This window comes from the organism of the source record quoted next, unplaced genomic scaffold (genome assembly GCF_019419815.1).
Source record: "Pyrus x bretschneideri cultivar Hongxiangsu unplaced genomic scaffold, Pyrus_bretschneideri_v1 Contig57, whole genome shotgun sequence".
NCBI classification, from domain to species: Eukaryota; Viridiplantae; Streptophyta; class Magnoliopsida; order Rosales; family Rosaceae; genus Pyrus; species Pyrus x bretschneideri.
Window position 1 is genome coordinate 763,172 of NW_025999795.1, and position 15,075 is coordinate 778,246.

General features: G+C 35.5%; 2 protein-coding genes across 2 annotated transcripts; both read right to left on the minus strand.

The window, feature by feature from the left end:
• Nucleotides 1-607: 607 nt before the first annotated feature.
• Nucleotides 608-3,505, minus strand: LOC103966124 (protein DETOXIFICATION 35-like). The gene is made up of 7 exons (XM_048571140.1): nucleotides 3,090-3,505; nucleotides 2,243-2,853; nucleotides 1,884-1,940; nucleotides 1,552-1,790; nucleotides 1,299-1,417; nucleotides 1,116-1,202; nucleotides 608-1,040 (listed from the first exon to the last, which is right to left on the minus strand). Exons 1-7 carry the CDS (start codon nucleotides 3,390-3,392, stop codon nucleotides 963-965), a joined length of 1,494 nt encoding a protein of 497 aa, XP_048427097.1. The 5' UTR covers nucleotides 3,393-3,505; the 3' UTR covers nucleotides 608-962.
• Nucleotides 3,506-10,919: 7,414 nt separating this feature from the next.
• LOC103966123 (protein DETOXIFICATION 35-like) lies at nucleotides 10,920-13,847 on the minus strand. Its single transcript, XM_048570993.1, has 7 exons — nucleotides 13,428-13,847; nucleotides 12,567-13,192; nucleotides 12,205-12,261; nucleotides 11,873-12,111; nucleotides 11,613-11,731; nucleotides 11,430-11,516; nucleotides 10,920-11,352 (listed from the first exon to the last, which is right to left on the minus strand). The coding sequence occupies exons 1-7, from the start codon at nucleotides 13,728-13,730 to the stop codon at nucleotides 11,275-11,277; spliced, it is 1,509 nt and encodes a 502-aa protein (XP_048426950.1). The 5' UTR covers nucleotides 13,731-13,847; the 3' UTR covers nucleotides 10,920-11,274.
• Nucleotides 13,848-15,075: the final 1,228 nt, after the last annotated feature.

A 15,075-nucleotide genomic window follows, 5' to 3' on the forward strand; every position in this document is an offset into this window, starting at 1 on the left:
TCTGCTGCAATGGTTTCACAAGGTTAGTGGTTAATTGTCTTTGTGATTTGTTTATTTCCGCTATTAAGTGTATTACACGTAGTGCTAAGTGGCTTATGTAATATAATATTAGATGAAAAGAAAAATCTGAGAATAAAATGAAAGCAATTGAAGTTGACTACTTAGATTCAGAGGGAATGAGCAGGTGAGGTTTAGATTTTGAAAACCTTTCAATTTAACTAAAAAAATGGAGGGTATGGTAACAAAGTGGTGAGTTAGGAAAGGAAATATCTTGAGGTGGTTGACCTAAATAACGGTAGAGGAATCGTTTAAGATCCTGGTGCTGGTGGTTGATCAATTGAACAAGTCTAACTTAATGGTCCTAGTTAGGATGAAAAGTAATTAAGCGGTTAAAGGACGATGTATTATAAATGAAAAGCTGTTGGGTTTATAGGTGATGAGCCTTAAAATTTAGTGAATAATTCGTGAACTGTCATTAACATTTTAAAAAAGTCGTTAAGAATTGCAAAAGGGAAGTGCATGATAACTGTATTGAGGTGACAATACCGTTTTTATCATTTATGGTTCGTGCTAATTATTAGTTATAAAGAAGTTTGTCGGTGTTTGATTGTCACTGGCAATGAAGTGTTATTATTAACTTAAACGTTAGATTTATTAATGTGACTTCTATGCCACATTTTTACAAATTAAGGGCATGCTTAGATCTCAAAGTAGGTAGGATAACATAAACAAAACAAACACACACAGACACACACAACAGCCATCCAAGCTCCCCCGCCAATGGAACCCCGACAAACACCCACCTCCTCTACCCAACACCCCGCCGCTGGCAGAAATCACCTCCCATTCTTACCACCGGCTCAGCCTTCCTCCACTTGTTTTCTCCTCAGTCCTCACCAAAACAGTGTCATCATTAAATGAAGCAAATAATTTAATCTACCCCATAAAAAGAAAAGGGAACTTCAAGTACTTTCAGCTCCGTTGCCAGTTTTGATGTCTTGCCCTCCCCAGTTCCGGACACGATTTGTTGCTTGCTCAACCTGCAATTTGAAATACAGCCCATGATATGAAGTTGCCAAAGTTGAAGAGATTTGAAATATAAGTTGATTAATTACCTCTTTGTTCCAGTTTGTTTTGTAAAGTATAATTAGCAGAAGTATGGTTTGGAGAGCAGCTCCACATATCATGCCCCCCCAAAGTCCCTAAAACATCAATCACATAACTCATCAAGTAGTTGGTGTTGGAGTTGCCAAATTAACTTGGCAACATTGAAAGAAAATAAATAATATTAAATTTACCGTGACTCCTAAATTTGCAACATGGCAAAGAACGTATCCAAGAGGAAGTCCAAAAATGTAGTAACAACCCAAGTTTATATAAGCAACCGTTGCCTGCCATCCACCTCCAATTGCAACACCTTCAAGAGCAAGATCAAAACATGGCATCATATCATGCTTGTGCAATCACACACTACAAATTTTGCATACATAACGTTTGTTCTTTGTTATATATATTACGTATAACATGCATAGTGACTTGTCAAATAGATACCTGATATTACTGGTTGGACACTGTTGAGCACCATAGTTATACCAAGAAGGTATGCAAGCTTAGCGACCGCTTGTTGCAGCTCCTTGTCACTTGTGAAAAGTACGGCAAAATCGTCTTTGGTTATTAAAATAATAACCATGAAAAGAAGCCCAAGCAAGAGAGATTGAGATATTGTCACATAAACGGCGTATTTGACTGCTCTAGGACGTCTTGATCCAAGTTCATTGGAGACACGAACACTATATAAGTAAAGAAAGTTGTTATAAATAATCCAAAATAATTAGAGAGAATTGCAGGGTAAATACCAGAGAACTACTAGTCCAATGTTTTACCTTATTGCAGCATTTATTCCAACGAACAACATTGTTTCCCACCCGTTGATGTTCATGCTAAAAAAACCCAAAAGTGGAAAAAAAATGCTATTAGAAATCAAACGCTCATGTAACATGTAAAGAGGAAAACACCAGATACATTACTGTAGTGATATCCTAAACCAATAACGCATTGTCACGTATCTAAATGATTTTAAATAATATTACATTATTGACTTAAAATATTGTCAAAGTGACATTCCCACCATAAGTCACAAAAAGGGTAAAGATTTTTTTTTTTTTTTTTTTGAACAAAATAGAACAAACAAAGGGGGTAAAATTAATTATTTGAAAACGGAAAAAAGTGAAGTGTTAATTACCAAATTGAAAGAGAACCAACGGCTATGACTGCATCAGAAAGACCGCCCGTGAGAATGAGAATACTCATCATGTACCAAATTTCTAGGCAGAGCATGACTGCAGAGGCAAGAGAAAGTCTCACAAATGCCCAAATATCATTGAATGCCAGCCATGAAAATCCAGTCCAACCCATAATATACACAGCTTGTGCAATTGAAATCCCCCATCTTGTGAGGTTAAATGACACAGCTGCCCCCAATGTGCCCCAATCAAACACATACATGAAGAGCGCTAGCATTCCAATGTGTATGACCAGGGCCAACACTGCAATCCATGCCAGCACCTTCACCTTCCTCTGAGCCTGGAGGAACTTTTCAGCTGGGAAATTTATGGCAAGTGAGAACAATTGGGGGATTATTTGGAGTGTGAATTTTCCGGCTTCATTCGCTATGTCGTCTTCTTGGCCTAGCCACTTTAGAATCGGTGTGGCGAAGATGTAAATCGGCAAGAGTAAGAAGGCGGTTACGAATAGAATTATACATGATCGTTGCATGTAGATCCCAAGCATGTGAATTTGTCCAGCACCAAATGCTTGTCCACACAGGGTCTCCAGAGCACTCCCCATCCCAAGCTAGCAAATCATTTCACAATGAACAAATAAGATTTCGTATTCACTAATGATCTGACAACATAACATATATGTTTGTCCACATATATCAAACATATGTGGTATACTATTATTTTGACATGTATCATATGTTTCAACAAAATTTACCTTTAGAACAATAGTTATGATGAACGATCTACCAGCATACTGTGCTTATTTTAAGTTAGGAGGAATTAAGGGAAAGAAGATTAATTAAGTACCATGAATCCATAAGTGAACGTGGCTATGACAGAGAGAGAAATGGAGATGGCGGAGAGCTCAATAGTTCCGACATGACCGGCAAAGAGCACGATAACTGAGTTAGCCCCATACATACACATGAGATTGATAACTGCAGAACCGCCTATTTGCCACAGCTTGACCGTCTCTATCCAAAACATACGCCGCAACGAACCAAAGCTCCTCACCGGCGCATAGTCTTCGTTCTCACCTTCGTACATAAGCTGTTTATTGCTCAAATCGGTGGTGCCGCGGGTGGCTGGGTCGAGCAGCGGCTCCTCCATTTAGTTAGGCGTAAGATTTTGAAGTTTGACAATTTGGTAACTATTTGTATGTGGTTTATAGGAACTTTTCTTTATTGCTCCTCTCTACAGGGTGTTTTACAGTCACACAAACATGCACTATCGATCATGATTCACTTATATAGGGTCACTTATTTACTGTTTAGAAAGTACGTCGAAAAGTTTTAAATAATTACTTAATACTTGACTTAAGCACTTCAATTTCTCACTCAACTACTCATTTGACACCCCACCACAAAATCTCGAAATTTGAATGGTTAATGTTCTAGGTCTTAATTAAGTATCTTTCATAATACGACATTGACCACTTATTCATTTACACTCCACAATTTAATCTCATAATCTAAATCGTTTTAATTCTACTTCTAAGTGTCCAACAATCGCCTTACCATACCAGATATATTCTCAAACTAAAAGCTTGCGGTCAAATCAGATATGTTCTCAAACTAACAGCTTGTGGCCAAATTAGAATTATCTTTTGTTAAACTAAACCATAGCCTGATATTAACGGACAGGAAACACTTGAGGATGGAACAAGAAAATGAAAATAAAAGTGGATGGTAGTGTGGAACAAAGAGACAAGTCAAAAGCAAGGATCATGTGGCGTGGGGCACATGGGGATGGGGGTTGGGTGGTGGGCAGGGGGAAATAAATCCTTCAAGGTCGGTGGTGGGGAGGGGGAAATGAATCCTTCAAGGTCTAACCTAACAGTCCTAACCCATGCATGAGAACGACGACTAGGTTGGAATTTATTGTTGGATTTTTATCATAAATGGCCTTTGAAATTGACTATTACCATCAAAATAGTTCCTAAAATTAAAAATCAAGCAATGTAATATTTGAAAATAGGTATCGCAAATCAATATGGTCCTTCTGTCACATTTCTGTTAAAAATTCCATTAAGTGCTGATGCGGCACATAAATGGGCCCCACAAGATTTACGGGTTTTTATCAGAAATGGTCCCTGAAATTGAAAATCGATCAATGTAGTCCTTGAAAATAGGTGTCGCAAATCAACATGATCATTCTGCCACAATTTTGTAAAAAAATTTGTTATGTGCTGATGTGGGTTTAATAATTAATTGAAAAAGATGTCTAAATACCTTGTTGCACAATAGATTTTTTTTTTCCTTATTGTAGGGCCTACTCCGAAGAGAGATCCCTTCCATAAATTCTCAAAGGTACAAGGCTTAACCAAGGCCTAAGAGGGGGTGTGGAAATAGTTTTCAATCAACAATAGACACACCTTGGTTATAACCTCATTATCTCAAGGCAAACCTTGCCATTCTTTGCATCGCCAGACCACCAAGGAAGTGTTGAACAAGCTCTCCAAGATTAAGGTTGTGACGATGTTGATCGCCTAAATGTTAACGATGATGTCCCAAAAGTCGTTGCCAATCGGCCAGGCCATCACAAAAGGTGATCTCGACCCAAGTTCAATTCACTGAAGGGTGTCGAACTGTGTAAAGATGGATGTACTGAGCTTTTTTTTTTTCCAAAGAATAGAGAAAATGAGGTAGAGAAATGTGGACTGGGATCAAAGATGATTGCAAGACTAGATTTTTTTATTGACATTTTTTTAATTAACTATTAAATTATTCAGCCTATTTGTTATTTTTTTTTAATTTAATTAGACTTGTGTGATATATTTATGTGTCATATCAGTACATAACAGAATTGTGATAGAAGGACTATATTGATTTGAGACACTTACTTGCAGGACTACATTGATTAATTTTCAATTTTAGGGGCCATTTTGATGTCGGGGGTCAATTTTAGGGACCATTTGTGAGAAAAAAGGACTTACGGGGCCAATGTATGTTTTACATCAGTACTTAACAGAAATTTTAACAGAATTGTGACGAAAGGACCACATTGATTTTTGACACCTATTTTCAAGGACTACATTAATTGATTTTCAATTTCAGGGTCCATTTGTGATTAAAAAAAAAAAACCCCTTTATTGTTTGATTGTAGGAAAAATTAGTATCATGTCCCTAGTTACTAATGTTTATTGATTAAAACCTTGTTAGTTTTCAGATTTTGATCCAAGTCCCTAGCAGTAATGTAATAATAAATTTACATGTCAGTTACATAATTTTTTAAAATAAAAATTAATAATTGATTTAGGATTTATGATTTTAATACTCACACCTTTATTAAACTCCTAACTAATTTTCAATTCAAAACATTTCCATAATAAATAAAAAATTAGAATAAGTTTGTACCATTAATTTTTTTTATAGAAATGTTTTCAATTTCTTATATGTACCCATTCATGTAATTTTCCAAATTTTTTTATCTTAAAAATGTACTCATTCTTAAATATATCAATTTGTTATATGTAAAATGTTCCCCTTTTTTATATAAAATCTATTCAATTTTTTTCTAATCCATTTTTAAACTTGTATGAGTACATTCTTTTTCTTTGATTTGAGAAAGTATCCATGTCAAGTTTAATCGAAGAAATTTACTAATGTTATTAAGGCTAATATCTTCTTCTTCTTCTTCCTCTTCCATTTTTTTTTTTTTTTTTTGTGGTTTTGAAGAATGTACCCATGTTTTGATACAATAATTTTTTATATATTAATATTTTTAATCCCACAAATTATGGGTTTTTATTTAAAAACTCATCAATATAAACAACTAGAAATTTCAATTTTTAATTTAAAAAATATAGTAACATACAAAGAAATAAATTATCACATTAATTTCAGGGACTTCGATAAAAAATTGAAAACCAACAAGGTTTCAATCAAAGAATATTGATAGTTAGGGACCGCATCCAAAGTCTCCCTTGATTTTAATTATGTTTTATGATCTCATGATCCATTATATTATGGCAACAATTTTTGTCATCATTCTCAAGTGATGATAATGTTTACTACCTTATTTATTATCGTTAAATTATTTAAATTTTGAGATTTGTGTTTATCAACTACACAAATTTAAAATAGAAACTCATCTAACGGTAATACATAGGGTGATGAGTATCATTATTACTTGAGGATGGTGAACAAAAATATTTGGGTTAATTACAAAAAACTACCTCAAGTATGGGTCAAATGACACTTTCATACCTTATCTTTTAAAATTGACAATGTCATACCTCATCTTACGAATTTGTGTCAATGTTATACCTTCCGTTAATTTGGCCGTTTATTTCTCAGTTAAATGCTGACGTGGCTTGATCCGGGACCCATTTTTATTAAAAAATTAATAAAAAATTTATTAAAAACAAAAAAAATCATTTAATATTATTTAAATATTAAAATAATAATAAAAAAAGTACATAAAAAAAATAAAAAACATTAGTCATCATCTATCTTCCCTCTCCCCTCTCCTTTCGTGCATCTCCCCCCCTCTCTCTTCCCCATCATCTTCCTGCAACCCAGAAAAGAAGAAGGAGAAAGAAGAAGAAGAAGAAGAAGAAGAAGAGAAAAAAAAAAAAAAAAAAAACCCAAACCAAACCAAACCCAGTTCATCCCCCCTCCTCCCACCACAAACTCAACCCCTGCAACCTAGAAATGAGGAGGAAGAAGAAGGAAACACCAAAAAAAAAAAAAAAAAAAAAACCAATGGGAAACCCAGTTTGTGCCTTGCAGAAGAAGAAGAAGAAGAAGAAGAGAGAAGGGAAAAAAAAAAAAAAAAAAAAAAAAAAACACCAGCAAACCGTCCCCTCCCACCCAATCCCCCCCCCCCAACCTAACCCGCAGAAGAAGAAGAAGAAGAAGAAGAAGAAGAAGAAGAGGGAAGCAGAAGAAGAGAGAAGGAAAAAAAAAAAAAAAAAAAAATCCAGTTTGTCCCCGTGAAGAAGAAGAAGAAGAAGAAGAAGAGGGAAGAAGAAGAAGAAGAAGAAGAAGAAAAAAAAAAAAAAAAAAAACCCAGTTTGTCCCCGTGCAGAAGAAGAAGAAGAAGAAGAGGGAAGAAGAAGAAGAGAAGAAGAAGAAAAAAAAATAAAAAATCCAGTTTGTCCCCGTGCAGAAGAAGAAGAAGAAGAAGAGGAGGGAAGAAGAGGGAAGAAGAAGAAAAAAAAAAAAAAAAAAAAAACCCAGTTTGTCTCCGTGCAGAAGAAGAAGAGGGAAGAAGAGGGAAGAAGAAAGAAGAGAGAAGAAGAAGAAGAAAAAAAAAAAAAAAACCCAGTTTGTCCCCGTGCAGAAGAAGAAGAAGAAGAAGAAGAAGAGGGAAGAAGAGGGAAGAAGAAGAAGAGAGAAGAAGAAGAAAAAAAAAAAAATGGTTTTTTAAAATAATTTTTTATTATTATTTTAATATTTAAATAATAGTAAATGATTTTTTTTGTTTTTAATAATTTTTTTATTAATTTTTTAATAAAAATGGGTCCCAGATCAAGCCACGTCAGCATTTAACTGAGAAATAAACGGCCAAGCTAACGGAAGGTATAACATTGACACAAATTCATAAGATGAGGTATGACATTGTCAATTTTAAAAGATGAGGTATGAAAGTGTCATTTGACCCAAACTTGAGGTAGTTTTTTGTCATTAACCCAAAATATTTTCTTACGTGAAATATAATGTGCTTTAGCCATTTTCGCACGTGAGTCTGAATAATTAATGTACTGTACATCAGAGGGTTGGGATTTGGAAATTCGATCGGCTAATGTCTGAGTTTACAAATTAAGGGCATGCTGAAATCTCAACGTAGTTCTGAATAAACAAAACACATACGCACACACAACAGCCATCCAAGCTTCCCCGCCCATGCAACCCCGACAAACACCCACCTCCTTTCACCCCACACCCGCCGCCGGCGCAATCACCTCTCATTCTTGCCACCGACTGAGCCTTCCTCGTTCACTTGTTTTCTCCCCATAAAAAGAAAAGGGAATTTCAAGTACTTTTGGCTCCGTTGGCAGTTTTGATGTCTTGCCCTACCCACTTCCGGACACGATTTGTTGCTTGCTCCACCTGCAATTTGATTTCAATACGAATCATTAAGGAAATTTAGAACAAAGGACACAAAATTATAATTAAAATATGTTTCTTTTTACATTTTATTAAGTTTTTTCAAATCTCATATGAATAAGCAATGAAATGAAGTAACCAAAGTTGAAGAGATTTGAAACTGTTAACCTCTTTGTTCCAGTTTGTTTTGTAAAGTATAATTAGCAGAAGGACGGTTTGGAGAGCAGTTCCACATATCATGCCGCCCGCCCCGCCCCGCCCCCTCCCCCCCCCCCCCCCTCTCTCTCTCTCCAAAAAAAAAAAAGTCCCTACAATATTAATCAAATAACTCATCAAGTACTTGGTGTGGGAGTCGCCAAATTAACTTGGCATCATTGAAAGAAAATAATGAAACTCTATGTATAGAAAGTGTTGCAAAGCATTTTCTCTAAAACTCTCTGTAGCATTTTTCAATTGTTATAGAAAAATGCTATGAAATGTTTTTTTAAAGTATTTATTAAATGCTATAAAAAAAAAACATCTGTAGCAGTTTTAAAATGTTATAATCCCCCTTTATAGCATTTAATAAAATGCTACGACAAAATTTACTATAGCAATTCCAAAATGCTTTTGTAAACTTTTCATAGCATTTTTCAAATGTTGTCATAGCTTTTATTGCATTCTTGTACCATCCATAGCATTTGGCAGTATTTTGGAAACATCTATGGGGAGTTATGGAATCGTTGTACAATCACATATCATTTCAGAAACATTTACTAAATCAAAGAATTTTTTTTTTCTTCCAAATTACCAAAGTAATATCAATATTCAATCATTTACAACTATATGATATCTCAATTTTTTACAAAGAGAATTGAACTAAACAAATACAACCATATTCTCAATTTTTCATCTCTGATTTTTAACCACTGCAGCAGCTTCATTTTCATTTCTCACCCACTGTAATAGTAGAGATCAAAGTCACTCAATGATGAAAATCCCTCAAAATAGACTATACATATAATCAGCATAAACAGACATATCTTCATTAAGCAGAAACTGAACAAAAAAGAAGAAGAAACAACTAGAGCAAAATTCCCAAATATGACCAAATCCGATTGCAAGCAGCAACATTTGATACAATATAATAATGTCAATAAAGAGTCATTATTCCTAGCAACATTTGATAGAAACCTGATCATTATAACTTATAACCAAAGTTTGTACATATATCTATGCGAACATATATGTGGAATCCGAACAAGCAAATTCTGGTGATTACATACCTCTAAAATTATCGTGAACATAGCCCAATTATGGGTGAGCCACTATATATCTTCAAGCTTATATTATAATCCTCTGCACTCCTTATCGTTCACCTCATTGTATCTTCTATGCATCCTCTAAGTTAACCCTATCAATTTTTAGCATTAACACGATGCAACGTACAATACTTTTACGTAATATAATTTATTTTTTGGAACAAACGATAGTATCCATTCTAAGTAGTGGGGGATTGGGTTAGGCCTCACAATGAGCTTGCAATAATGTGTTTTAAATTCACCTTTGGCGAGAATCGAACCTAATACCTATCACTTTCAAGTGAAGAAGAATATTATTAGACCATAGTATAAACTAATTAGAGTTGCACACTTAGTTTATCACGTGCTTAAAGGATTGAAGTCATAATAGATTGGGATAGACTAGACTTGTAAAGCTATCAGGAATGTATTTGATCGAATCTAAAGCTAGAAGTAATCCTAGTATGAATAGGTTTAACTATTATGATATGATAACTTTGTTTTGTGGTCATAAGGATATTCGTTTATACAATTTGATTAGGATTACATGATGGGAAGTAACCTAATCAATACCACCACTAAGGATATATAATAGAGGTCCCTGCATTCTCACTAATTACGCAAAACAGAGAGAACAAGCCCCATTGTTTGTTAATTGTATACGGTAGTGTTGAGTGTAGAAGAACTTTAGTTTTTGTGCTGCAATGGTTTAACAAGGTTAGTGGTTAATTGTATTTTTGATTTGCTTATTTCCGCTATTAACTGTATTACACATAGTACTAAGTGGCTTATGTAATATAATATTAGAGGAAAAGAAAAATCTGAGAATAAAATGAAAGCAATTGAAGTTGACTATTTAGATTCAGAGGGAAGGAGTAGGCGAGGTTTAGATTTTGAAAACCTTTCAATTTAACTAAAAAAAAATAGAGGCTATAGTAACGAAGTGGTGAGTTAGGAAAGGAAATATCTTGAGGTGGTTGGCCTAAATAACGGTAGAGGAATCTTTTAAGATCCTGGTGCTGGTGGTTGATCAATTGAACAAGTCTAACTTAACGGTCCTAATTAGGATAAAAAGTAATTAAGCGGTTAAAGGACGATGTATTATAAATGAAAAGCTGTAGGGTTTATAGGTGATGAGCCTTAAAATTTAGTGAATAATTTGTGAACTATCATTAACATTTCAAAAAAGTCGTTAAGAATTGCAAAAGGGAAGTGCATGATAACTGTATTGAGGTGACAATACCGTTTTTATCATTTATGGTTCGTGCTAATTATTAGTTATAAAAAAGTTTGTCGGTGCTTGATTGTCACTGGCAATGAAGTGTTGTTATTAACTTAAACGTTAGATTTATTAATGTGACTTCTATGTCACATTTTTACAAATTAAGGGCATGCTAAGATCTCAAAGTAGGTAGGATAACATAAACAAAACAAACACACACAGACACACACAACAGCCATCCAAGCTCCCCCGCCCATGCAACCCCGACAAACACCCACCTCCCGCAACCAACACCCCGCCGCTGACAGAAATCACCTCCCATTCTTACCACCGGCTCAGCCTTCCTCCACTTGTTTTCTCCTCAGTCCTCACCAAAACAGTGTCATCATTAAATGGAGCAAATAATTTAATATACCCCATAAAAAGAAAAGGGAACTTCAAGTACTTTCAGCTCCGTTGGCAGTTTTAATGTCTTGCCCTCCCCACTTCCGAACACGAATTGTTGCTTGCTCCACCTGCAATTTGAAATACAGCCCATGATATGAAGTTGCCAAAGTTGAAGAGATTTGAAATATAAGTATTGATTAATTACCTCTTTGTTCCAGTTTGTTTTGTAAAGTATAATTAGCAGAAGTATGGTTTGGAGAGCAGTTCCACATATCATGCCCGCCCAAAGTCCCTACAACATCAATCACATATCTCATCAAGTACTTGGTGTCGGAGTTGCAAAATTAACTTGGCAACATTGAAAGAAAATAAATAATATTAAATTTACCGTGACTCCTAAATTTGCAACATGGCAAAGAACGTATCCAAGAGGAAGTCCAAAAATGTAGTAACAACCCAAGTTTATATAAGCAACCATTGTCTGCCATCCACCTCCAATTGCAACACCTTCAAGAGCAAGATCAAAACATGGCATCATATCATGCTTGCGCAATCACACACTACAAATTTTGCACACATAACGTTTGTTCTTTGTTATATATATTACATATAAGATGAATAATACATAGTAGCTTGTCAAATAGATACCTGATATTACTGGTTGGACACTGTTGAGCACCATAGTTATACCAAGAAGGTATGCAAGCTTAGCGACCGCTTGTTGCAACTCCTTGTCACTTGTGAAAATTACGGCAAAATCGTCTTTGGTTATTAAAATAATAATCATGAAAAGAAGACCAAGCAAGAGAGATTGAGATACTGTCACATAAACGGCGTATTTGACTGCTCTAGGACGTCTTAATCCAAGCTCATTGGAGACACAAACACTATATAAGTAAAGAAAGTTGTTATAAATAATCCAAAATAATTAGAGAGAATTGCAGGGTAAATACCAGAGTACTACTAGTCCAATGTTTTACCTTATTGCAGCATTTATTCCAACGAACAACATTGTTTCCCACCCGTTGACGTTCATGCTAAGAAAACCCAAAAGTGGAAAGAAAAAAAATGCTATTAGAAATCAAAAGCTCATGTAACATGTAAAGGGGAAAACACCAGATAGATTACTGTAGTGATATCATAAATCAATAACGCATTGTTACGTATCTAAATGATTTTAAATGATATTACCTTATTGACTTAAAATATTGTCAAAATGACATACCAGCAATAAGTCACAAAAAGGGTAAAGATTTTTATTTTTTTTTTAAATTTTTGTTGAACAAAACAAAAAGGGTAAAGTTAATTATTTAAAAAAGGAAAAAAGTGAAGTGTTAATTACCAAATTGAAAGAGAACCAACGGCTATAACTGCATCAGAAAGACCGCCCGTGAGAATGAGCATACTCATCATGTACCAAATTTCTAGGCAGAGCATGACTGCTGAGGCAAGAGAAAGTCTCACAAATGCCCAAATCTCATTGAATGCCAGCCATGAAAATCCAGTCCAACCCTCCTTGCACCAACCCATAATATACACAGCTTGTGCAATTGAAATCCCCCATCTTGTGAGGTTAAATGACACAGCTGCCCCCAATGTGCCCCAATCAAACACATACATGAAGAGCGCTAGCATTCCAATGTGTATGACCAGGGCCAACACTGCAATCCATGCCAGCACCTTCACCTTCCTCTGAGCCTGGAGGAACTTTTGGGCTGGGAAATTTATGGCAAGTGAGAACAATTGGGGGATTATTTGAAGTGTGAATTTTCCGGCTTTATTCGCTATGTCATCTTCTTGGCCTAGCCACTTTAGAATCGGTGTGGCGAAGATGTAAATCGGCAAGAGTAAGAAGGCGGTTACGAATAGAATTATACATGATCGTTGCATGTAGATCCCAAGCATGTGAATTTGTCCAGCACCAAATGCTTGTCCACACAGGGTCTCCAGTGCACTCCCCATCCCAAGCTAGTAAATCATTTCACAACAAACAAATAAGATTTCGTATACACTAATAATCTGACAACATAACATATATGTTTACCACATGTATCATACATATGTGGTATACTATTATTTTGACATGTATCATATGTTTCAACAAAATTTACCTTTAGAACAATAGTTATGATGAACGATCTACTAGCATACTGTGCTTATTTTAAGCCAGGAAGAATTAAAGGGAAGAAGATTAATTAAGTACCATGAATCCGTAAGTGAATGTGGATATGACAGAGAGGGAAATGGAGATAGCGGAGAGCTCAATAGTTCCGAGATGACCGGCAAAGAGCACGATGACTGAGTTAGTCCCATACATACACATGATAGTGATAACTGCAGAACCGCCTATTTGCCACAGCTTCACCGTCTCTATCCAAAACATACGCCGCAACGAACCAAAGCTCCTCACCGGCGCATAGTCTTCGTTCTCACCTTCGTACATAAGCTGTTTATTGCACAACTCGGTGGTGCCGCGGGTGGCTGGGTCGAGCAGCGGCTCCTCCATTTAGTTAGGCGTAAGATATTCAAGTTTGAGAGTTTGGTAACTATTTGTATGTGGTTTATAGTAACTTTTCTTTATTGTTCCTCTCTACAGGGTGTTTTACAGTCACACAAAGATGCACTATCGATCATGATTCACTTATATAGAGTCACTTATATACTGTTTAGAAAGTACGTTGCAAAGTTTTAAATAATTACTTAATGATTGACTTAAGCACTTCAATTTTTCACTCAAATACTCATTTGACACTCCACCACAAAATCTCAAAATCTGAATGGTTAATGTTCTAGGTCTTAATTAAATATCTTTCATAATACGACATTTACCACTCATTCATTTACACTCTGAATTTAAGCTCATAATCTAAATCATTTTTATTCTACTTCTAAGCAGTGTCCAACAATCGCCTTACCATACCAGATATTTTCTCAAACTAAAAAGCTTGCGGTCAAATCAGATATGTTCTCTAACTAACGGCTTGTGGCCAAATTAGAATTATCTTTTGTTAAACTAAACCACAGCCTGATATTAACGGACAGGAAACACTTGAGGATGAAACAAGAAAATGAAAATAAGGGTGGATGGTAGTGTGGAACAAAGAGATAAGTCAAAAGGAAGGATCATGTGGCGGGGGGCACGTGGGGGTGGGGGTGGGGGTGGGGGTGGGGGTTGGGTGGTTTGGGGTGGGGAGGGGGGGTGGGGGGATGAATCCTTCCAGGTCTAACCTAACAGTCCTAACCCATGCATGAGAACGACGACTAGGTTGGAATTTATTGTTAGATTTTTATCATCAATGATCTTTGAAATTGACCATTACCATCAAAATAGTCTTTAAAATTAAAAATCAATCAATGTAATTTTTGAAAATAGTTATGTTAAAAATTCCGTTAAGTGCTGATGTGGCACATAAATGGGCCCCACAAGATTTACGGGTTTTTATTACAAATGATCCTTGAAATTGACCCAAGCCATCCAAATGGTCCTTGAAATTGAAAATCGATCAATGTGATCCTTGAAATAGGTGTCGCAAATCAATATGATCGTTCTGCCATAATTTTGTAAAATAATTTGTTATGTGTTGATGTGGGTTTAATAATTAATTTAAAAAGTTGTCTAAATACCTTTTTGCACAATAATTTTTTTTTCCTTATTGTAGGGCCTACTCCAAAGAGAGATCCCTTCCATAAATTCTCAAAGACATAAGGCTTAACCAAAGCCTAAGAGGGGGTGTGGAAATAGTTTTCAATCAACAATAGACACACCTTTGTTATAACCACATTATCTCAAGGTAGACCTTGTCATTCTTTGCATCACCAGACCACCAAGGAACTGTTGAACAAGCTCTCCA